At 41.4% G+C, this 22,064-nt stretch overlaps 4 protein-coding genes across 8 annotated transcripts in view; 2 read left to right on the top strand and 2 right to left on the bottom strand.

Moving 5' to 3' along the window:
- Window positions 1-696: 696 nt before the first annotated feature.
- On the top strand, window positions 697-8,601 carry dmbx1a (diencephalon/mesencephalon homeobox 1a). Its single transcript, XM_019883622.1, has 5 exons — window positions 697-840; window positions 4,408-4,562; window positions 4,803-4,981; window positions 6,152-6,530; window positions 7,904-8,601. Exons 2-5 carry the CDS (start codon window positions 4,409-4,411, stop codon window positions 8,356-8,358), a joined length of 1,167 nt encoding a protein of 388 aa, XP_019739181.1. The 5' UTR covers window positions 697-840; window position 4,408; the 3' UTR covers window positions 8,359-8,601.
- Window positions 8,602-16,010: 7,409 nt separating this feature from the next.
- On the bottom strand, window positions 16,011-19,347 carry nsun4 (NOP2/Sun RNA methyltransferase 4). The gene is made up of 8 exons (XM_019883803.1): window positions 19,205-19,347; window positions 18,485-18,704; window positions 18,148-18,322; window positions 17,887-18,041; window positions 17,397-17,557; window positions 17,184-17,308; window positions 16,869-17,001; window positions 16,011-16,589 (listed from the first exon to the last, which is right to left on the bottom strand). The coding sequence occupies exons 1-8, from the start codon at window positions 19,295-19,297 to the stop codon at window positions 16,446-16,448; spliced, it is 1,206 nt and encodes a 401-aa protein (XP_019739362.1). The 5' UTR covers window positions 19,298-19,347; the 3' UTR covers window positions 16,011-16,445.
- Window positions 19,348-19,472: 125 nt separating this feature from the next.
- LOC109524157 (cytochrome b-c1 complex subunit 6, mitochondrial-like) lies at window positions 19,473-21,313 on the top strand. Its single transcript, XM_019883805.1, has 4 exons — window positions 19,473-19,642; window positions 19,935-19,985; window positions 20,701-20,862; window positions 20,946-21,313. The coding sequence occupies exons 1-4, from the start codon at window positions 19,595-19,597 to the stop codon at window positions 20,976-20,978; spliced, it is 294 nt and encodes a 97-aa protein (XP_019739364.1). The 5' UTR covers window positions 19,473-19,594; the 3' UTR covers window positions 20,979-21,313.
- Window positions 21,314-21,434: 121 nt separating this feature from the next.
- pif1 (PIF1 5'-to-3' DNA helicase homolog (S. cerevisiae)) overlaps window positions 21,435-22,064 on the bottom strand; it is a 23,748-nt gene continuing 23,118 nt past the window's right edge. For 4 of the 5 annotated variants that reach the window (XM_019883799.1, XM_019883800.1, XM_019883797.1 and 1 more), the window contains exon 13: window positions 21,435-21,660. In XM_019883799.1, the coding sequence (XP_019739358.1) occupies window positions 21,559-21,660 (102 nt within the window). In that variant the 3' untranslated portion in view covers window positions 21,435-21,558. Of the gene's footprint in view, window positions 21,671-22,064 lie in introns of all 5 variants that reach the window. The other variant, XM_019883801.1, reaches the window with a different exon arrangement.

Genomic DNA, 22,064 nt, shown 5'->3' with positions numbered 1-22,064 from the left:
GCCCTTAATTCCCCACCTAAACGGTTTTGCTCCGGGAGAAGAAATCTTCTCGCGCTCTCTCTTGAAAAAAAAAAAAAAAAGAAAGAAAGAAAAAGGGGAAGAAAAAAACCCTTCAAGAAGAGAAGGGCATTATTGCCGTAATCCTCTTACCCGCAGTCATTTTAAGACAGGGGTTTTTGGAGGCTGGGGTGGCGTCTTGTCTTCCCTATCCCATCCCAAATCCTTCAAGGCCGGGAGGAGAGTCTCGAGGCAGCACCCCGGCATCTATTAGTCATCTCTCCAAAGTCTCTTCTTCCACTTAAAAAAAAAAAAAAAAAAGCCCAAACGCAAACAAACCAAAGGTTTCTTCCCACTCATCACAAAGGATGCAGATTGCATTCACTCATCAAGAATTGGGACAGCGGAAAACATGTGCAAAACTAGAATAATCTTTTTTTTTTCACGTTAAATCAGAAAAGGGGCGAACACTACTGTTGGTTTTTCCACTTTTGCTCCTATGAGAATAAAACAACACCTGCCCAAAATAAGATCGTGATGAGAAAGTCGAAGTTCGGTCTGGAGAGCGAATACTGGCTGCTTTGCTTGATTGACGTCCACGGGAGCCAATAGCGAGCGAGGAGGAGTCGGCCCACACGCTTCCCCAAATAAAAAACCTTCCTCCGTCTCCTCCTCGGACCAGGACGAGTCGAGCACGAGTCTCCACCGATACGGGAACGCGCGCACACTTTGGACTTGGAGACAAGACAAGCAACAAGACTGACTGCACTACTTTTGACGAAGTCGGAGGGGAAAAAAAAACAAAACAAGATTTATCGCGTGCCACCTTCCTGACATTAGAAGGTAAGAATATACTTTTTTTTTTTTTAAACAACAGAAAAATCCTAACACGGTTGCGGCTAAACTTCTACACAACTTTTTTCTTCTTTTCAAGGTTACTGATTTTTGTAAAATTGAGAAAAATGTAGACACGACATTAAGTAGAATCCAATTAAGTTTACGATGAACCAAGGCTACAAGTCCACGTAGGTCGGATGGTGCCAAAGTTGTGTAGTCACAAAATAACATCATGAATAAATTGATTTTTCTTAATTACGGCACAAAAGATTTGGTTGGCGTTGTTTTTAACCACGTGACATTCCAAATCAACTCTTTCCTGTTTTGGACCGGGTTTTATTTACACACGTGACCAGAGATAAATTTTGTTTGAAAACGTCTCACTATCCGGCAGTAGACCCACGTGATTTCTTTCAGTAAAGAAATGCAATGATGATCATTTCAGTGCAGTTGTTCAAATAAATTTACAAACCTGGCAGAATTTGTAAGATGTGCATAACGAGTGATCAGGAAAAACCAATGACTTCATTTTCCCTGGAGTTCAAATGAACAGAAAAAGCATAAACAGAGCAAGAAAGAAAATAATGAGATGCTGCGGTGAGTCCATAAATAATTGATAATAAAAAAAAAATAAATGAAATGTAAAAAATATTTCCTCATTTTTTTAAAAAGTCTTCAAGGGTATGTGTAAACTTGTGAATGTATTCATTCCAATCTAATCCGATTCAAAATTATTTAGCACAATTTTAAAGTAAAGAAAGAAAGAGCCGAATAAATGTGACAGAGGCATTTGAAATGAACCATAAAATCCTTCACAGTTGCAACCATAACAATTAAATATGTCAAGTGGTATTCATAATATATAGAATGTCTTCTTAGAATGATCATTTGAGATGCTCGGGATTAAGAAATTAGATCATTTGTATTACAACATCTTTCTCGGTTCATTTTTGAATTTCCAAATAAGTATTTCAGAGTCCAAAATGTCAGAAAGTCCCCGATAACTTGCAGAGCTTGTTTATATTAAAATCCATTTTCAGGAAAATAGTCAATTTAACCATACATATCTTTAGATTAATATTTTTGGGGAAAACGTTAAAAAAAAAACACGTTTTCAAATTCTGCCCATTTCCACACTCTGAAAAGTGCTGCGTCAAAAACAGCGTTGGCCAAAACATGGAATGACCCAGCTAATGGGTCAATTAGACCCCCCCCCCCACGCCAAAAAAAAGAAAATTTGGTTGTTTTTATATCAAAACAACTCAAAGTTGGGTCAAACTGACCAAGCTCGTTCCGGGTTTTTTTTTTCCATTGCTATCTTGAAAGTATAGTTTAAAAAAATTACGAAATATTAAAATGACCTTTAAGCTCCGCATTGCAAATCCGGACGGTAAAAGAAAAGCGAGTCTTGACCCTATGTGACCGTCCCGGGCGCAGAGCAGATTGCCGGGCCCTGAGGGCTGCTCGCCAAATACAATTTTTCCTCATTTACTCGGATCAAAAGACGTGCACACTGTACACGCCAATTTCCATAATGACGCTTTGCTAATCGAAGCATCGCGCAGCCCGCCCGCCCGCAGCGCTCACGCAAGCCGCTTTGATGCGTGACAACATCGCGGCCCTCCGCGATCCACCATCGCGCTCCGTTTGCCGCAAATAAATATTTGCGCAACCGGAACCGAGAACCGCGAGTTTGTGCGATGCACTCGGCTGTCGTTCAATGACTCTGTCACCCCGAAAGCATTTAAAAGTACACTCGGAATTCTCAACTATTGCATAAAAAGGGCCCTCCGCCGTGAATGTGTCAGCGTTGATGATAAATGGAGGGCCTCGCAGTCGAAACCTATTTGCACTTCCATTAGACGGGGAGCCAAATGGGGATCAACATGCATATTTTGACCCGCGGAGAAGCCATACATCTCAGCCAAAACGTTGCCAGGGGGCGATGGGATAAGAGGCCGCTAGAGAGGGGAGGGAGGGAGGGAGGGAAAGGGGGGTTGCAGGGCATTCAAGTCAAATACTTGAGGGAGGAAAGTAAATGTTTAGCGAAGCACCTTCTGTCCCGGCGAATTAAACGATTCCCCACTGCCCTCTGATCACATCCATCAGTTGTTCGAGACCCCCGAACAGCCGCCGAATGGACACACACACACACACACACACACACTCACAAAACACACACGGAAGTTCCATACTAATTATAATGACAACAAACACAAAAACAATAATAATATAAAAATAAAAAACCCTGCAAAAACTCGAAAAGTGCCCCAAGTACTCCCCAAACTTATGTTAGAATCGTGTGAAATATGAACTCCTGTCATACTCCTATGCTAATAATATAAAAATAATTATTCTGACAACCACCACTGTCACAAAAACAACAATAGCATTCGCTACAGTGGCGCTTGAGATTGTTTTTCACTCGACACTTGCACTTCCCGGTCACAACATTAAATTCATTTACACAGAACACCCCCCCCCCTCCCAAAAAAAAAAAACAAAAATAATAAAACTGGCCCACTATAAGATAAGAAAAGCTTTATTTGTCTCACAATGGAGAAATTCGCAATTCGATAAATTATATGGTAATATGAAAAAGTTGTGATATATATAATATTAAATATGATTTTTAAAATTATACATTTACAAAATAGGTAACCAAAATATTTGAACTAGAAAGATACAGGACAGTTCAGCAAAACCGCGTACAAAAATAACTAAATAATCCCAAAACATGTACATTTATATCAATGTCATCAAAGGGTTATCGTCGACGTTTTTTTTTTTAAACTCGTGTACTACAGATCTCATTTAGTTGTCCGCGGCAAGTGGATAAAACAACAAAAATAATGACGCTATAGAAAATTAAATATATACAGTATTGCCTGCAGGATAAGAATTCATGTACTAATACTTTATGTAGCACTTTTTTTTTTTTTAATCTGATGCCATTGAAGCAGTGCTTTGGGCTTTGGAGAGTTCCCCTTCTGTCACTCTCCTCCATAGTAATACATATCTAATTCTAATACATATCTAATCGTGTCCTCAAGCGGTCCATCGAGCATGTTGTAGGCCGGTTAGTGACAACCAAAATATTCTTCCCTGGTGAAAGAATATTGGATTGGATTTTAGGTAAAATGCAAGCGTCGGACAAGTTGCGTCATTCGAGCCAATTAAATTAAAAAAAAGAAATTCATATAGCCGTATCGTATCGCTTTTTTTTATTATCCTACAGATGGTTAATCAACGTCTTGATCTGTCAAAGCAAGCATTTTCCTTGGGGATTGGGCTTCTGAGGGGGATCACTGAATACATTCGTGAGGAAGGCATCCGCTACGGTTCATTATGGCAACGAGTGGTAATTGCCCCCAATTAAAAGCCTTTTGTATAATTAATGGAATGAGCAATGCCATAATTGGATGTTAATGGATAACAAGTTTGTCGGGGCGCACGCATTAACACCGGGGTGGCCCTCGAGTGCGTCATTTCCAAAAAAAACGGTTGGGGTCGGGGGGGGGGGATTGTAAAGGCAGCCTCCATCCTCCTTTCCTCTCTGCATTTTCCCCACAGCATGCAGCACTACGGCGTGAACGGCTACTCGCTGCACGCCATGAACTCCCTGAGCGCCATGTACAACCTCCACCAGCAGGCGGCGCAACAGGCGCAGCACGCGCCCGACTACAGGCCCTCCGTGCACGCGCTCACCTTGGCCGAGCGTCTCGCTGGTAATTGTGTACACGCTCGCTCACGCTGACGACGCATGACGTTGGGCGAAATTATATTGCGACCACAACATCGATGATTGAAATGCTAAGAAAAATGACTAAATGGTGGCACGGATTACAGGACATGCCCCCCACCCCCAAATGTTGAATGGTAAATTCAAAAAAGACATACGTCGGTGGTCGCCAGACTGTGAAATCAAACGGGGAATGTTTTGTCTTCCAACGGCTGCGCATTTCAAGACATCATCCTGGAGGCTCGTTACGGCTCTCAGCACCGCAAACAGCGCCGGAGCCGCACGGCCTTCACCGCTCAGCAGCTGGAGGCCCTGGAGAAGACCTTCCAGAAGACGCACTACCCCGACGTGGTGATGCGGGAGCGGCTGGCCATGTGCACCAACCTGCCCGAGGCCCGCGTGCAGGTGGGCGCGCACACACTGTGCACTTACACATCTATATATACTTTTTTTTTTTTGTGTCTGTATATAGTTCATTACATGTTTTTAAGACCTGTTTCAAAGTCCAAGCATTTGGTGCGTAAACAAGTTGCACACATTATGCTTTGTACTATATTGAAAGATGTTCGTAAAAGTGTACCATGACTTTAAATGTTTTAATATAGAATGCATGGAGGTCAAATATGTATCCTGTATAGAAAGACGCCTCTCTGTTTATAGAAATACTGTATGTGTACAGCATGCTGTTTATGTCCCTGACAGTATTGTGAATTTGTGTTCAACATTCAGGAACAATTTAGAAATTGTCCGTACTGTGAAAAACACAAATTGTATTTTTGAGGGGGGCTAAAACAGTAGTTTAGGTTTGGGCAACTTGCGCGCACACACTGTGCACTTACACATCTATATATAAAATTTTTTTGTGTCTGTATATAGTTCATTACATGTTTTTAAGGCCTGTTTCAAAGTCCAAGCATTTGGTGCGTAAACAAGTTGCACACATTATGCTTTGTACTATATTGAAAGATGTTCGTAAAAGTGTACCATGACTTTAAATGTTTTAATATAGAATGCATGGAGGTCAAATATGTATCCTGTATAGAAAGACGCCTCTCTGTTTATAGAAATACTGTATGTGTACAGCATGCTGTTTATGTCCCTGACAGTATTGTGAATTTGTGTTCAACATTCAGGAACAATTTAGAAATTGTCCGTACTGTGAAAAACACAAATTGTATTTTTGAGGGGGGCTAAAACAGTAGTTTAGGTTTGGGCAACTTTAGAATGTAAATCATTGACATTTTTTTTTTTTTAAACAACGGTGTTAGTTCGCACAACAAGGCAACCAAGTTGTTTTGATTTAGCGGTACATCTTTAAGGTTGGGGTGGGGGGGCAATACAAAGGACAATTAGTTCTGTTTCCTCTTGTTGATTTGTTGCAAATACGGGAAATCCAATTTTCACATGAGCAAAACTTAAAACTATTTTATTGAATTGCCCAACTTCAAATTTGATAAAAAATCGTTGCCTTGAAATTTAGAGTTCACTCAACAGTGTGACGATTGTTCATTTGAACACTTGATATTGAGCCAATAAAACAGCACTCACCAAATGCATCGTCTGCTTCATCACCAGGTTTGGTTCAAGAACCGCAGAGCCAAGTTCCGCAAGAAGCAACGCAGCCTCCAGAAGGAGCAGTTGCAGAAACAGAAGGAAACGGGCGCCGAAGGAGGAGCTGAGAAGGAGGACGTTCCTGCACCCTCCCCCACCGTCCTTCCTGACCCGCAGTTACCTCCATCCACCTCCGCTTCTCTGGACACAGAAGGTCCGGCGGTGCGCCCGGTCCCGCCGGACATGGAACTGAATGTCACGTCGGCCGAGCAGTCCGGCAGCGAGTCTGCGACGGAGGACAACGCCACAGATAAGGAGGATGAGAATAAATGTCAGCACAGCGAGAGAGCGCTGACACCGGGAGACGTGTCTTCACCCTGCAGAAGACTCAGCCCTAAAGCAGGTGAGAAGAACATTTCAAGTGAGAAAAACATTTGTCTTTAAATATTTCATACATGCTGGAAGCTAATTGCTGAAAGCATGTGCAAAGACTGAAAACCATGCACCCTGAAAATGCAACTTCCATTTTGATAGCCCGCTGGTGTGGATGCTCAAGAGTGCCTCGTTGTTGGTCGTGAATGCTTGGTCTTTATGCAGAGAAATGTAGAATAGCAAAGAGGGGAGAAAAATAATTTTTTAAAATTCTGACTTGAAGGCCAGCATGTGGGTTGGGGCTTCGGGCTGGTTCGGCCGCTTTAGAGTGCCTTGTTGTCAGCTATGAGTGCACGTGCATAGTGGAGAGAATAAAGAGGGAAGAGCAGGATTGTGATGTGGTGGTTGGGACTCCAACGTGACAGCCAGTATGTGCACAGGGGTTTCATGCTGGTGTGGCCGCTTTAGAGCGCCTTGTAGTATTTCAGCGCGTTAGAAAAGAGCTTGAAAAGTTGAGGATAGGGTCAACAGAATAAAATGCAAATAGGTTAATTCGGAAATAGCAAACCTCAAATAGGTGAGGGTTCACTGTAGCACTCAAAAATAATCATTTTATATATATAGTTAGATAAATTGAGTAAAAATTGGGAATTTCTCCATTGTGAGACAAATAAAAGTTTTCTTACATTCATAATACTAATAATAATAAGCAATGAACAGTGCAGGTTGTAATCCAACTGTCGCCCAAAATCATCTGGATTATGTTCCTGCTCACCTAACAAGGACTGAGCACACATATTGATCAACAGCAAGTTTTAATCAGAGGTGGCTTTATGTGTCCTGAAAATTCTTTTTCATATTGATTTTAAAAATGTCTTTACTTGTTTCTACCTCATCAGGTTTTAAAGATATTTTCATTTAGTTTTTAAATTTAATTTACGTATGCTTCCGCAATATGGTTTTTACCGTGCTGCCATTTATACCGATGACATTTCAGAAAAATAATCCCGCCGTTGCTGAATCTCACCCTTCATTCAGAAATATTACCAAATGCTGTCTCTTACTGTATCACATTATCTGATTGTTTTCATCCTTATCATTATTATGATGATAAAACGATGATGCGCGACAGAAAAAAACAAGGCCACATTCGGAATCATACGGAGGTTCCTTTCAAGTTTACACAGTCAAAAGATGATTTGCTAACTTCAAAATTGAAGCAAGCAATCCCAATTTTGGCTGAGATTGAGATGTATACAACGAAGGGAATATTGGTGGGACTGGGCGATCGTCCTTTCACAAACTCTGAACACTATCTAAACAACTGCAAATTGTGAACGTCAATAGGAAAGTATCCATGAATGAATGATTTTTTTTTTCTAAAGTGATCTTCTCTGTGTACAGACTCACCTCTCGTCTCTCCGTCCGTGACGACCTCCTCGTCCAGCGGCGGCAGCGGCCTGGCTGGCGGTGGCGGCGCCGGTCCGCTCTCCCAGAACCACTCGTACTCCTCCTCCCCCCTGAGCCTGTTTCGCCTGCAGGAGCAGTTCCGCCAGCACATGGCCGCCACCAACAACCTAGTGCACTACCCTGCTTTCGACCTGGCCGCCCCCTCTTCGCTCCCCTACCTGGGGATGAACGTCAACATGCCCCCGGCGCCGCTAGGCACTCTCCCCTGCCAGTCTTACTACCAGTCGCTGTCCCATCATGCCCAGCAGGTTTGGAACAGCCCGCTGCTGCAGGCGTCGGCCGCGGGGGGACTGAGCAGCCACAACAGCAAGACCACCAGCATTGAGAACCTGCGGCTGAGGGCCAAACAGCATGCCGCCTCCTTGGGACTAGACACCTTGTCCAACTGAGAGTTCCACTTGGATGGAAAGCTTCGGTCAGCGTCTGAAGCTAAATGTTCTCCTCCTCGCGTAGACAAAGCGAGGAAAGGGGGGACGGCATGCACAACTTAGTGAAGAAGCATCAACGGCTGCTGCTTTGAACTCGAGATAAAAAAATCAGTGAAACCTTGGGGAAAGAATATGAGAAGTGAACAAACACAAAGGGAACGCTTTGACTCAAGGACGCTGATGATTTAAGTCTTAAAAAAAAAAGTTAAACAAGAACATGTGATGTTTACAAAATTAATGTGAATATATCAGGCACTTTTTGAGGGATCCAGCGTGGTGATCGGAAGATAAAAGTTACATAGCCTCAGACATGACACAGAACTTTTTGTTTTAAATCACTGCTGCAATATACATAGAAAGTTTTTTTTCCCCCCAATTTGTGGACATGAAATGGATACGACGTGCAAAAAACACATTTTTGGCCATGAAATATGCTGATCAAATTGTCATTTATGGCTATGATAAATATATAATATGCATACCAAATGATAATTTGTGGCCGCAAAAAAAAGGTATCATGTGCCCACAAAATACTATTTTTTGGCCACGAAATATGTATTACGTGCACACAAAATACTCATTTGTGGCCATGATAAAAAGTATCACATATGCACAAAATATTAGTTGACGGCTACAAACTAGCTGTGGCTCCATAGCAAAGGTTCGACTTGGTGACCTCAGACAGTGTTTAATGCAGGTGCTCTCCATTTGCTCACCCAGACGTCCACGTTGTTCATGGGAAGGATATTAAACCTCCCAAAAAATGACTTTGGGACTTGCGTTGTACCTATTTTGTGGCCGCAAACTCGTATTTCACACTCATTTTTATATCTATGTTGTGGTCACGGTTTAATGAGCAATCTACACCCCCCCGCACCCCCTCCATGTCATGACTCGGGCTCCAGATATATCTTGTGAAAAGCTGTTGAAAAGAAACAAAAAAAAATACTTGAACACTTGCAATGTACTGTATAGTGGACGCAACTTGTCAGGCATGACAGCATACATGGAAAGAAAGCCACCATCGGCATCATTAAAAGTGAGCAATTTAGCTATTTAATGGGCAGACATACGCACACACACACACACACACACACACATTATTTTAATATGTGAAATATAAAATCTATCTTAATAATTGTAAAAACTGTACTATGTTATAAAACTGATGTACTCCTGTAAGTCTTTTTAGCTGTAAGATTGTATTTGCTGATCCCACCTGCCCCTTCCCCCTCTATGGATCGATCAATTTAATGGTTCTGCTTTTGGAACTGATTCGAAAGAAGCCAAACTGGACTTGAGTGCCGGCAGCTGTGTTCTTGTTTTCTGCATTGGGACACTAAAGCTTGAAGAAGGCAAAAATCATTTCAGCGATTGATTGGGCCTGAAGACTTCAATGTTCTGTTTGAGTGCGGTTGTTCGACTGTTGCCGTTTGTCCCTGCGTCTTTGTCCACAATTTGGTCCCGCGGTATGTGGTAGATAGATTAGAATGTAAAATGTAGAGGACAAATGTTTCCTTTCCTCTTCCCAAACAGTGTTGACTTTGTGTTGTTGAAAAATATCTGTAAATAAATTTTAAAAAACTGCTTGAAGATGTTTATATTGGAAACTTGTCTGCAGGGTGCGTTTGTTTCATTATTATCAGCATTATTTCAGGATTTCATTCATGTTAATATTGTTCAATTTAGCCAACTAAGACATAAATCGATATGAAGAACTTTGACGTTTCACGTTACACTAAATTATTTACACTCAGTCACACTTAAGAAATTAGCTGTCACACTTTACATTTTTTTTAAAGTTCTTCCAACGTTTCATTTTTACTTTATACAAAGCACTTTCCGACATTAATTGTGATGTTATGACATCTTGTGCACAGATTTCCCCACAAGCTTTATTCTAGTTACTCTTATAATTTATTGTGCAAAAAAATGTGCTTCATTTTTTATTTTTAAACCTTAACACTTAAATCTTTTTAATTCCTAGCACCTGAAATAAATGTGACTCATTTTTTCGACTTAACATCGGGGCTGCAATTACCATTTGTAGAGTGAAGCGGGACAGTAATTCAGTATTCGCTGCAGAGTGGCGACAGGAGGAAATTAGTCATCCCAGAGATGATGAAGGGATGCAATAAAGGCCCCAAAAAAAAAACAAAAAAACAAAACGATCCAAAACATAGAAAATCTTCCGATGAGTGAAAAGTGGTTTGAATTTAAAAAAAAAAAAAGGGGAGCCATAAGCCGTCCCCAATGAATAAGCGGGCCATTATCCTGAAGAATGACGGCCTGGGGCGGTGATTATGCTGCTATTATATCTTTAACAGCATGGTTTGTCAAAATGCACCCTCCCCCACCCCACCCACCCGCTGCTAACTAAACACACGCACACACTCTTACACACGCAAACACATATGGGGAGACATTGGGACATCCCCTAAAATGCGGCCTTGCCCTTCCAGCGCAAAAACGACATTGCTCCTTCTACTGTGTAAATAATATTGCTTGGAGCAATTTCTGATATGATCATGAATTAAGCAAAAAAAAAAAAAAAAATGTACAAAAGCAAGCTGAGATAATGCGGTGACCCGATTAGCAGCATTAATGGGAGTATAACACATCACCCCGACCTTGTTGTGTTTCATTACATCACACCCATTTAAAAAAATAAATAAATAAAGCATGTGTTCTCATCCAAGGGCATTCTGACTACATTTCTGATATGATCACATCGTGAATGTCCTTGTTATCCGCAGCCTGTGTAGGTACACGCCATGATTTTCTCCCAAGAGGCCCAGACCAGTTAACATAACACACTACTCCAGTCCCAAATGTTCTCTCATGTCCTTGTTATCCGCAGCCTGTGTAGGTACACGCCATGATTTTCTCCCAAGAGGCCCGAGACCAGTTAACATAACACACTACTCCAGTCCCAAATGTTCTCGCATGTACACACACACACACACACACACACACACACACACACACACACACACACACACACACACATTACAACACACATGCCCGCGGGCTGAACAGGGATTGCTAAAGATTGTCCTGCTGCAGGGTCAAGTGCCCTTGAAGCTGGATCAGGCTGCTTTTCACCACTAAAGCCACATACACAACACCCGCACCGACTGGCCCCTTCATTAGGTACACCCGCACTATTTTCTGGCGTGTAAGACAGAGACCGAATGAGAAATTCAGCATTAACATAGGTTTCAGTTACCCTGATTTTTGTGGCTGTGGCTAAAACGGAGCCCAATGACACAACTTTGAACTGAAACAAGTCGCTCCCTCCGCCACTGCGCAAGAACTAGAGTGCCTTTGTTATCTGGCACAATTGCGATGTGCACTTAGCGAGCTATGCCTAAACCCCAAAAATGAATTTCCCTTCGGATAATCCGCTGCCGTGACCGTTTTAGAGTGCCTCGTTGTCAGCAGTGAGTACATGCACATCATACAGAGAAAGGTGGAAGAGTGAGCAGGTGAAAGGATTTTTTTTTTTTTTTTTTTTGAAGTCCGACAGACAGCCAACATGTGGACCGCGAGCTTCAGACTGCCGTGACCGTTCGAGAGTGGCTCATTGTCACGATGTGAAAAAGCCACATTTTCCAGCCACCGGACACTTGAAGTGGATCTATTTTTGCGAATCAAACAAGTAGTTATATGTAGTCTTAAGAAAGATGCTAGACAAAGAAGCACCCATTTTCAAATGTAGTGTTTGATTGAGAGTCGACAGGTGAGCAGTGTGTGATATCAGCGCATTTAGCGGACACGCCCATAAGGTTCAACACCGGAGGCAACGGCTTGAGTTCTTCTTACTTTTTAAGGTTCTTAATACTCTTCCGTGCGGTAGTTATATGTAGTCTTAAGAAAGATGCTAGACAAAGTAGCACCCATTTTCAAATGCAGTATTTGATTGAGAGTCGACAGGTGAGCGGTATGTGATATCAGCGCAATTAGCGGACACGCCCATAAGGTTCAACACCGGAGGCAACTGCTTGAGTTCTTCTTCTTATTTTTTAAGGTTCTTAATACTCTTCCGTGTGGCACGCCAAATTTAAAAGATGTTTGTTTTCACTTTACATGATGTTTAAATCAAATTAGTTGCTTGAAATTAGGTTCAGAAGCTATAGTACATGACCTGCTTGATTTTCGTCACTTGAAACTTTAGAAACAGTTAAGACTTTCGATTTACTGATGACTGGCACACAGTGGGATTTACTCCCACTTGTACTCTATTACAACGAGTATTCTGAATAATTTTCGATGCCAGATCCAGCACAACAGGGAACTAATGCAGCACATACACCATAAAGTAATGCTAGAAAGTTTATGTACAAGCCCCCGGAGGACCAGCGCTACATTCAGAACGCCTCGGAGCAGACCTCCCAATACAAAAATCTTAGTGTACCATTCACTCAATGCCTCTCTCTCTCTCCCTCTCTGCCTCCTCTCCATGGTTCCCTTAAAGGTTTTAACAATAGCCAGAAAGGAAAGTGCCAGCGTAAGAAACCACGGCCGATTGAGAAGGTGACAAGGTCTGCCAGAAAATGATCCTAATCCTGTTTCCAGCATTCTTTTAGCTCACTGGCATGGCCATTTCGCAGCATATTATCTGAGCTGTCAGGCCCCGGGAAATCCCTCTAATAGTGTGCATTGGCCAGATACACATCAAAGCTCTCCTGGAAACCGCCCGCAGGAACTTAAAAAGGGGAGAACAATCTGGACCGCAGCTGCAAGGCTTAAACATGCCCATGAGTAAACAATACCCAACGGAACGCAAAGCACCTAACTCTCGTCTCGAATCTTTGGAAGTAATGATACAGAAAAGTTATGGAGAAGCAATAAAGAACAACAGGTGGCTGAACTGCATCCTGGCCCACCCTCCATTAGTTCCAGCTCATCTTCTATTTTCTTCTTGTCTTTTTTTTTTTTTCTTTCTTAAACACCCCGACTGCCATCTCGCCCCTCCCGGCTAATCTTCTTAGAGAGAAGAAAAACCTCCATTCTGTCGCTCTCTAATCTGGCTTCAGACTAAATTTACGGTTGCATTTCTAATGTGGGCCTCTGAAAAAGACGCACGCACTCTAAAAAAAGTTTGTCGCTAGATCAGGAGAATTGCTCTTGGTAAAATGACACATGGTACAACAAAACACATTTACAATATAAAAAAAAAATTGTCAGAAAGGAGGGACTGGGTTCAGAAAGGATATCCAGTGGACTCCTGCATTCACCAATTTGCAGATTTTTTTTCCCTTAGAAATGAATGTAAATGCCATTCGCAACAAATGAAAAACGGCGCTCTGGAATATTGTAGTTTAGGACAACATGAAGGAATAAAACCGAGTGGACCCGGGAATGGTGAAAATGTATAAGTGACTCACATTAAAATGCATTGGGGGAATAATAACATTTTTGCTTGCTTGATGAACATTCACTTTTCCATGAAAAATGGGACAAAATGGGAAGAAAGACAACCCCCCCCCCCAAAAAATAATATTTTACAATATTCACAAATATGTGACTCTATGGGTATGTGTGGGGGGGGGGGTCCACTGTAAATAAACAGAAAGTAAAGTATTCATGTTAGATTTATTTTTTTGCCCCAATTTAACGGACATTGTGCTGCTCCTTCTGGTGTGCGCACAATGTCCACCTGGGGGCAGAATACTAGACACACAAATACACATGGAGACGGTCACAAACTTCTCACACAGCTGCAGCAATATTTATCAGTCTTCACAAAGTATAAAGAATATTCAGCATGCCCGTGATTATTGTTACATTTTAGGTTTTAACTTCCTCAAAAAAAAAAAAAAAAAGCCCAAGAAAAAGTAACATGGTCACAATCTGATTACACAGACATAATTTAGTGGAAAAGATGAGTTGTCATATATTTGTTCAGAGGCACTCTTTGTAAGACCATGAGAACGTTTTGCATCTTTATTGAGAAAAAAAAAGGCATCAGAGAAATTGCGAATGCAGTCCTCACAAGCTTAAAACCATGATATTTGTCTTTTTTAATACATGGCATATGTCTGTCTACGGCAAGCTTATAGACAGAGACTCAACCGCACAGCGGCTCATTGGCCAATTCAATAAAGTCGAGACAAGCAGAAAGGAGCGCTAACTGATCTCTAACAGCATGCCGTCTCCTGAGTGTTAAAAGATGTAAATTTATGGAAGGGCCCATAGGAAACACATATTTACAATACGTTTAGGTAATCACAAGAGATGTGAACGGGCACTCTAGGCCCCCGGAGACGAAAAGCAGTCAATACAAAAATAGTTTTTATGTGTCATTAATTCCCTCTGCATTCTACACACACACACACACACACACACACACACACACACACACACACACACACACGCACTCTCACACCTTTTTCATGCTACATTGCCTGGCCGAGAGAACATAAAGGGTCATCTGTGGTGTGATGGGAAAATGTGAGACACCTCTCCGAAGCTCACATTAGGGTACATTTCACCTCTGAGTGATGTCAATGCAAAACAAAAGTCGATGCGACGCTCTAATGATAGCGGCGCAGACTTGGAAGCGGTCAAATAAGTCATTGCCTTGCATGCTCATTATGACCTCCTGCTATATTATCAGGCAGAAATCTGATGGATCGGCAGTCGTCCTTAAATCGGGAGCAGAAAGAGGGTGCCCTTTTTTTTTTTTGCAAGAGAAATGCGTGTATGTGATTTCTTATCCGGTATATTAATCTTGAATTGACCATGTGACAGAGAGAAGGAGAAAATGCTGGACTTGCTGATTTTATCGAGTATCAAATTTACAGGAAGGCCGTTAGTGGCCTCTAGTGGGCAAAGAATACACAATACAAAATCCATTTGACAATTTACTGTATTTTGATGGTATTACGAGACTGCGAAAACAACAACAAAAAGCAATAAAACGTGGATTTTTTTTTGAAAAATAATTCAGCAAAATTGTCTACCAATAAAACACAAAAGTACAAATCCTTAAAACCCAGAGATGCACAAGTATTTGTTTCATCATAAAAGCCAATGTTTAAATACAGAAACACAGTAGGCTTTTTCATAAAAAATGAGATTTTATTCTTTAAAGGTGTATTTATTTTTGCGAGCCACTGTAACATGATGTAGTTTGAACATTATTATGGCGCTTCAATATAGGAAAATACCAACTTCAATGTTTCAATTAAAAATGTATTGCTGATGAGTTAAATAAGACTGACATTTTTAAAACAAAGTCATCTTGAATACAAACTTGTTGTACTTAAGTTAAATACAACTGAACTGTATTTACAAGAAAAAAAAATAATTGGAAATATATACAGTACTGGATTAAAAAAAAGTGAAAACAAGATGCTTCACGGTGCATTCTTATGTTTGATTGTATTGTGTGTTTTATTTGTAAATTTTATTTGCATTAAATCAAGTAATTCTTTTGCAAACCATGAGAGGGAGCCTGTGGACCACTATTGCTAACTGTGCAACACGAAGAATCCCGTTGCTTTTTTTTTTTTTTTTTTGGTTTTTTTATTGATTTTTCAGCATTTTGAAATCCCCTTTTATAATCTTATGTTTGATTGTATTGTGTGTTTTATTTGTAAATTTCATTTGCATTAAATCCAGTAATTCTTTTGCAAACCATGAGAGGGAGCCTGTGTACCACTATTGCAAACTGTGCAACACGAAGAATCCCGTTGCTTTTTTTCTTTTTTTGGTTTGGATTGATTTTTCACCATTTTGAAATCTCCTTTTATAAAGGCGCCTTATATAGGCCAATAAAGTTTTCTGTGTATTGAACTTTGCGACCGTTGTTATCTTTCCTCAAGGATAGCAAATGGAAGATTAAGTCCTTGCACGAGGCACTCCAAATTACTCTCCGGCTCGCTACTTGCACATTACTCTTGCCTGGGATTTTATTGTGATGAGCTAAATGCACAGCACATTCATATATTCACACACACGCACACAGAAAAAGTTCATGCCGATATGTGTAAAATGTAAGTGTACCAAGGTCATTTAGTGTCCAACCACATAATCCTACACTAGGAGAGCCTCTTCAGTTTACACAAATAAATGGGTCCAAAATTAGCAGCTAAATGAGGGATGACCAGCTCACCCAGTTGGACGTCAGAAGCGAAGTGAAAGGTATTCCGGAACATGTGTGCGAGTGGCCGCAGGTCAACCACCTATACAGGGAGAAACTAAAGTCAAGTCCAAAGATACGCCCTCATAATTGAACCAGACGATCATCTTCCTCTACACTTTTGTGCTGCGTGTGTTGGCCTGCACGAGGGGTAGGGAACTCCGGTTCCTCGAGAGCCAATCAATTCACCATGATTGATTCAGGCTTCTACAGCTGATGAGCTGATCGTTTGAATCAGGTCTGTTGGAGTAGGGAGGGATCTAAAACAAGGAGGATATGGCTCTTGCGGAACCAGAGTTCCCCAGCCCTGACTTATACTGACCTTAAGATGGATGCCATGATTCTCCCGTGCCAAGTGGATGGCTTGTTCGACCACACCAACATTCTGGATGTGAGAAAGCGTGCAGGTGGAGTAAACGATCTCCCCACCCGGACACGCTGCCACCACTCCCGCCCTGCAAGACGACATATTTGTCTTTAGTTTACAGACATTTTCTCCTTGACTTGTACTCATATCATTTTAAATCCATGGATTCAAAGTGATAACCAACCACGGCATTTTGCCAGTGACTGCCCTAGAAACAATCGTCACAGCTCTACCGAGATGGCGTGTGAAAAATGTGCGTCATGCGCTTACAGCAGGAGTTGCAACTGTAGCTGCGGCAATCCTCGCCTCTCGCCCGTTCTGCTCTTACTGAATATATTGTTGTCGTCCTCCATGAGGGAATGTCGGTCTGTGGTACAGGGAACATCCACAAGGACCTAAAATAAAAACCCAAGAGAACAAAGTGTGAGCGGTATGACTGGCGAGCTTTTAATGCAATGCAAAGATGAACGCAAAGAGCCTTACTCTGTCAAAAGTATTTTGTTCTATTTCTCCCCATTTGGTGCCGTCGAAGGAAGTGATGCGAAGCTTCTCACGGGTTAAAAGTTCTTTCGGGAGGTAACTTTGGAGCACCTTCTTTAGTCGTGATGTCCGAGATATAGAGGAATCATTCAAACACAAAAACCCTTGAATGTACAGATGAATGAAAAAAAAATAATAAAAGTAAGTCAATTCAACAAAAACCTTTTCCACATACCACTAGTGTCACACACATTTAGAACCACTGATGAACTTAATTCTTGCTCAAATTATGTCAAACTTTAATGAGATGTGTAAAAACTAGCTAGGTTTCAATTTAATATTAGTTTCAAGTTCCACTTTTTTTTCCATGATGAATAATAACACGCACGAGCAATGGGAAGACAACAAGGAAAACTATATATGATATTCAGATTGCAATGGAAATATTTTGGAAGACCCTGTAGAGTGTGTCAGAAAAACGACGTTATCTTACTAATGGCCTGGGTCTGCAGTAAAGCGAGAGTCTTGCCTCCTGGGGCAGCGCAAAGGTCCAGCAGGTTGTGTCCCGCGTGAACATCGAGTGCAAGGCAAGGCAACACTGACGCCGCATCCATCAAGTAGTAGCCCAATAACCCGGAGGAGTCTGGTCTGAAGGGGGCAAAACAGAATTGAGACCAAGTAAAAATGCTCGCGGGCTTGAACTACAATTCAGTAACTCTGTCACATCCAACATACAATATATCAATAATCGCACCTAGCAGGCTTGAAACGAGTGATATCTCCTCTTGGAAAGACAAAACACTTGATGGTAGGGCTGAGGTGTGGTTGCGATAACTGATGCTGCCCGAAAGTGTCACGTTGCTCCACAGATGTAGAATCAGACGTTTCACTGAATTCCACTTCTGGGTCTTGTTCCATGCTAACATGTTCTGCAGACACAATCAATTGGAGATAACTAAAAATGCTCCCAAAAAAAAAAAAAAAAAAACATTCCAGCAGAAGAACAGAAAGCCTTTTTAGACACTAACACAAATAAATTGTTACTTGATAGTTTCAATACAGGAAGATTGATTGCATTGCTTCACACCCACCTTTTCTGTCTGTGTCTGTGACGAAGTCTCTGCATCCTTGGGATGCGAGATCTTCCTCTACATCATTTAAGGAGAAATTATTAAGCAGGGCGCCGTACTTTCTCTCCGAAAGCAAAGCAACTCGAACCGATGGCCAGAGATGTCCCAGCTGACTGCTGTAAGTGACGTCAAAATGCTGCAAGGCTAAAGTGGTAGGTGGGTACTTGGGGCGAGAAGTAGCCTGTCAACAAAAAATGAAGTAGGGTCTGAACAGCTTTCAAAATCTAGTGCTTAAAGGGACACCACCAGAAATTAAATGGAGCTTTCAGTCGTGTGGAACTTCACAACCTAATACAGAAAAAATGAAGTAGGGTCTGAACAGCTTTCAAAATCAAGTGCTTAAAGGGACACCACCAGAAATTAAATGGGAGCTTTCAGTCGTGTGGAACTTCACACCCTAATACTAAAAAGTGTTTCTAATATTGTCGTGACTGGAATACTGTACTGTGACGATTGTTTTGATATTTTGAGAGATTTGTTTAGAGATGTGTTTATTAATTTTGCTAACGATTGGTCATAGTTTTCTGAACTCAACCGACATTGATCTTATTTTTTTTCCAACTAAGCGTTTCAGACTAGAATGTCACCATTACATGTCTTAACTTTCGGACTCGTACCTGACAGCTGCATACATCTCTTGCTCGTCAGAGTTACATGGTATGAGTCGCGTTTTACACATACCCATTTCCCTTTGACTCGATGCCCTCTGGACGTGAAACATCTTAAATCTCGAATTTTTCGCATTAAAAATCGAACATCCGAACACAGCGCCATTGTTTGAGGTACGTCAGTTATCTCTGTCCGGCGCGAAACTCCTATGTCTACACATGGTTCTGGATGACGTTACTTGGAGTAGGTGGGACACTAAACATAACGTCCGTATTCAATTGGATTATAGTAACATCGGTCAATGTAACTTGACCAATGATGCGGTGTTTCCGGTGAGCCTTCCCAACGTTTCCTGTGAGTGACCGACCCTTGTGTCCTCGAGTCGACGGTGGCTGCAAAAGGAAGCGCTCAAGGACTAAAGTTGTTTCTGGCAAGTCTTTGTACAATTTAAGAGTAGTAATCATGGTGTTTGAAAGAAAAATGCTCACAACCGGCGATCCCGAAGACGAGGTAAAGGACTAAATCGGAATTGATGCCGCTAGAGTGTGTTTTAAGACTCAACCTGTATTGCACCGTAGATAAGGTTACACATTCATTGGTTCATAAATCAGGCTGGTGTTGGGTTCAAAATGTGATGACATCAAAAAAGTAACGAGATGACAACCTCAATGTGTATATTTATTTTGCTGCACTGACCGCTACCTATATCACTCTTGAACGTCTAGGTGTAGTATTTTTGTTCCTTCTTTAAATGCATGACACTAACATTCTCATTCATTTTTTAAACGCCCTTGTTTACCAGGAAGAAGATGCCTCTGAAGAGGAAGAGGAGGAAGAAGAGGCAGACCTGGTGGTATGTTCTAATGTTTGACTCATGTATCACGATGGGACTCCGTACCCTATTCCACACACAAGCTTCCTCAGCGGTCCCTAATCACCATGTTAGAAATTTTATAGGAATGACCATGATCAGTGCAGAGACCCTGAAAAGTTGTTTTCAAGAATAGGGTTTATTTTTGCCCAGAGTGGCTGGCTACCGCATGTGATTACAGTGTAGTACATTTTCAGAAATGGAAGAATGCAAACTAATAAGTAGAGGTGTCAACATGAATCTGTCAATTGACCAATGATAAATAATCAAATTAGTTTGACTATTTTAATAATCAAGTCATCATTTACAGCCATTGTTTAACTTAAAATTATCCAAATTCTTTCATTCTCTGAACTGTGGCACCGGACCGGTAGTGGTGGAGGAGTTCAGGGAGCTAAATTGAGATGAGACCATTTAATGATTTAAAGACAAATTAATTTGAAAATAAACTCTAAAATCTGCAGGGAGCTAATGAAGGGAGGCCAGAATTGGAGTTATGTGCTCCCTCCTATGAGCTAATGTGTGAAGGTGAGCAGCAGCATTTTGGACCAACTGGATAGAACGTGAGGATGCGGCGACCCCAAGCGGACACAAAGAATCCAACTACTCAATTAATCAAACGTGATAAATCAGATACTCACAAGTTACTTGCTAGCATTGTATTTAACTCAATACACTTTTTTTTTGTCTCCTCCAGGACCCTTTAGAAACAATCCGTGCCAAGTGTGAGGAGACGGAACACTGCGTGCACTTAAAGGAGCGTCTGGAGCTCTGCGAGACCCGCGTCAACTCCAAATCCAACACGACAGAGGAATGCACAGAAGAGCTCTTTGACTTCCTGCATGCGCGCGACCACTGTGTACGTGTGCAGAGAACAAGCAGAGAAGATACCGGATTCTTTCTGTGTCTCCTAATGTCTCCTCATTCACCTTGTCTACACAGGTATCCCACAAACTGTTCCACAACGTGAAATGATCTGCCCACTGACCACCTGCAAGCTGTGTGATCAACGTAAATGCCACGACTGTAAAAGGAGTACTTGCAAATTGTTATTCTAGATTAATACATATTGGATGGAGATCCCGGGATGGAGACATACGTTTCACTGTGTACATTGCGTGTATTGTACGAGGCAGTTTGTACATAGTTAAAGTAAGTCCTGCTTGTATGGACTCAAGATTTCAGAATTTCATCGTGGTCAGTGTATTTAGAAAAAGAACAAGCACTTCTGTTAATGCATGATTGTGGTTGTATTTTTTTCTTTCTGGACTAGTACGGGAAATAAAAGTTGTCTTTGGTAGCCAAGTTCATTGTGGGTCCCCTTGTTAGTTCAAAGGCTTGTTCGTTCAAATGTTGGGTGTCTTGCACAAGGGTACTTCAACTATAGAATAAAATGAAAATGGTCAAACCTCAAACAAAAAAAAATCTAAATGAGTTACCGGAAAATAAAAACTTTATTTGGTACAACAATCACAATAAATAGGGTGGGTAAAATGTCATGGGTTTAAAAACATGACGTAACTGAACACATGATGGCAGTGTGACAACAAGTTTCTCAGGTGGCGGAAAAGTGGCGAGTGATGATGCAGAAACGTGCAGCTGGCGCAGAATTATTCTCACCAGATGTTGTCTTTGTTGCTTGGGAGAGTGTAGTCCTCTATGGCACTCTATAGACACAGAAATTAAATTAAGATTTTTTTAAATTGATTATTTTTTTCAGTCTCATGTCAAAGAGTAAAAAGAACAGTGCCATTCCTGTGTCTCTCGAAAGCAAAGTCATAAAGTGAAAACCTAAATAGGGTGCACCACAGAGAATAGTGTTTACAACTCTGCCAAATTTAAATTATTAAAAACAATAAATAAAATCACATCTACACCTAACCACACGTTTCAGGAGCAAAAATATATATGTTTTAAGCCTGCTGGCTGTACTACAGCCCATGAAGTTGTCACATGGATTTTCCGCGCCGCAACAACGAGGCACTCTAAAGTAGTCATGCCAGCATAGCGTCTCTTTCCAGACACTGGCTGCCACATCTGACTTTTTTTTTTTTAATTTAT

This window comes from Hippocampus comes, unplaced genomic scaffold (genome assembly GCF_001891065.2).
Source record: "Hippocampus comes isolate QL1 unplaced genomic scaffold, H_comes_QL1_v1.1 scaffold159, whole genome shotgun sequence".
NCBI classification, from domain to species: Eukaryota; Metazoa; Chordata; class Actinopteri; order Syngnathiformes; family Syngnathidae; genus Hippocampus; species Hippocampus comes.
The sequence above is the reverse complement of the archived record's forward strand: the minus strand, read 5'-3'. Positions and strand labels throughout refer to the sequence as shown.

What these genes read in the sequence shown, in the direction of transcription:
- dmbx1a (XM_019883622.1), top strand. Translation starts at nt 4,409, where the DNA reads ATGCAGCACTACGGCGTGAACGGCTACTCGCTGCACGCCATGAACTCC. An exon ending in TGCCCGAGGCCCGCGTGCAG is followed by an intron (nt 4,982 to 6,151) that starts GTGGGCGCGCAC and finishes CTTCATCACCAG; the next exon opens with GTTTGGTTCAAGAACCGCAG. An exon ending in AAGACTCAGCCCTAAAGCAG is followed by an intron (nt 6,531 to 7,903) that starts GTGAGAAGAACA and finishes CTCTGTGTACAG; the next exon opens with ACTCACCTCTCGTCTCTCCG.
- nsun4 (XM_019883803.1), bottom strand. Translation starts at nt 19,297, where the DNA reads ATGGCGCTGTGTTCGGATGTTCGATTTTTAATGCGAAAAATTCGAGAT. An exon ending in AACAAAATACTTTTGACAGA is followed by an intron (nt 17,309 to 17,396) that starts GTAAGGCTCTTT and finishes TTTTTATTTTAG; the next exon opens with GTCCTTGTGGATGTTCCCTG. An exon ending in ATCATGGCATCCATCTTAAG is followed by an intron (nt 16,590 to 16,868) that starts GTCAGTATAAGT and finishes CTCCCTGTATAG; the next exon opens with GTGGTTGACCTGCGGCCACT.
- LOC109524157 (XM_019883805.1), top strand. Translation starts at nt 19,595, where the DNA reads ATGGTGTTTGAAAGAAAAATGCTCACAACCGGCGATCCCGAAGACGAG. An exon ending in CCGGCGATCCCGAAGACGAG is followed by an intron (nt 19,643 to 19,934) that starts GTAAAGGACTAA and finishes CTTGTTTACCAG; the next exon opens with GAAGAAGATGCCTCTGAAGA. An exon ending in AAGAAGAGGCAGACCTGGTG is followed by an intron (nt 19,986 to 20,700) that starts GTATGTTCTAAT and finishes TGTCTCCTCCAG; the next exon opens with GACCCTTTAGAAACAATCCG.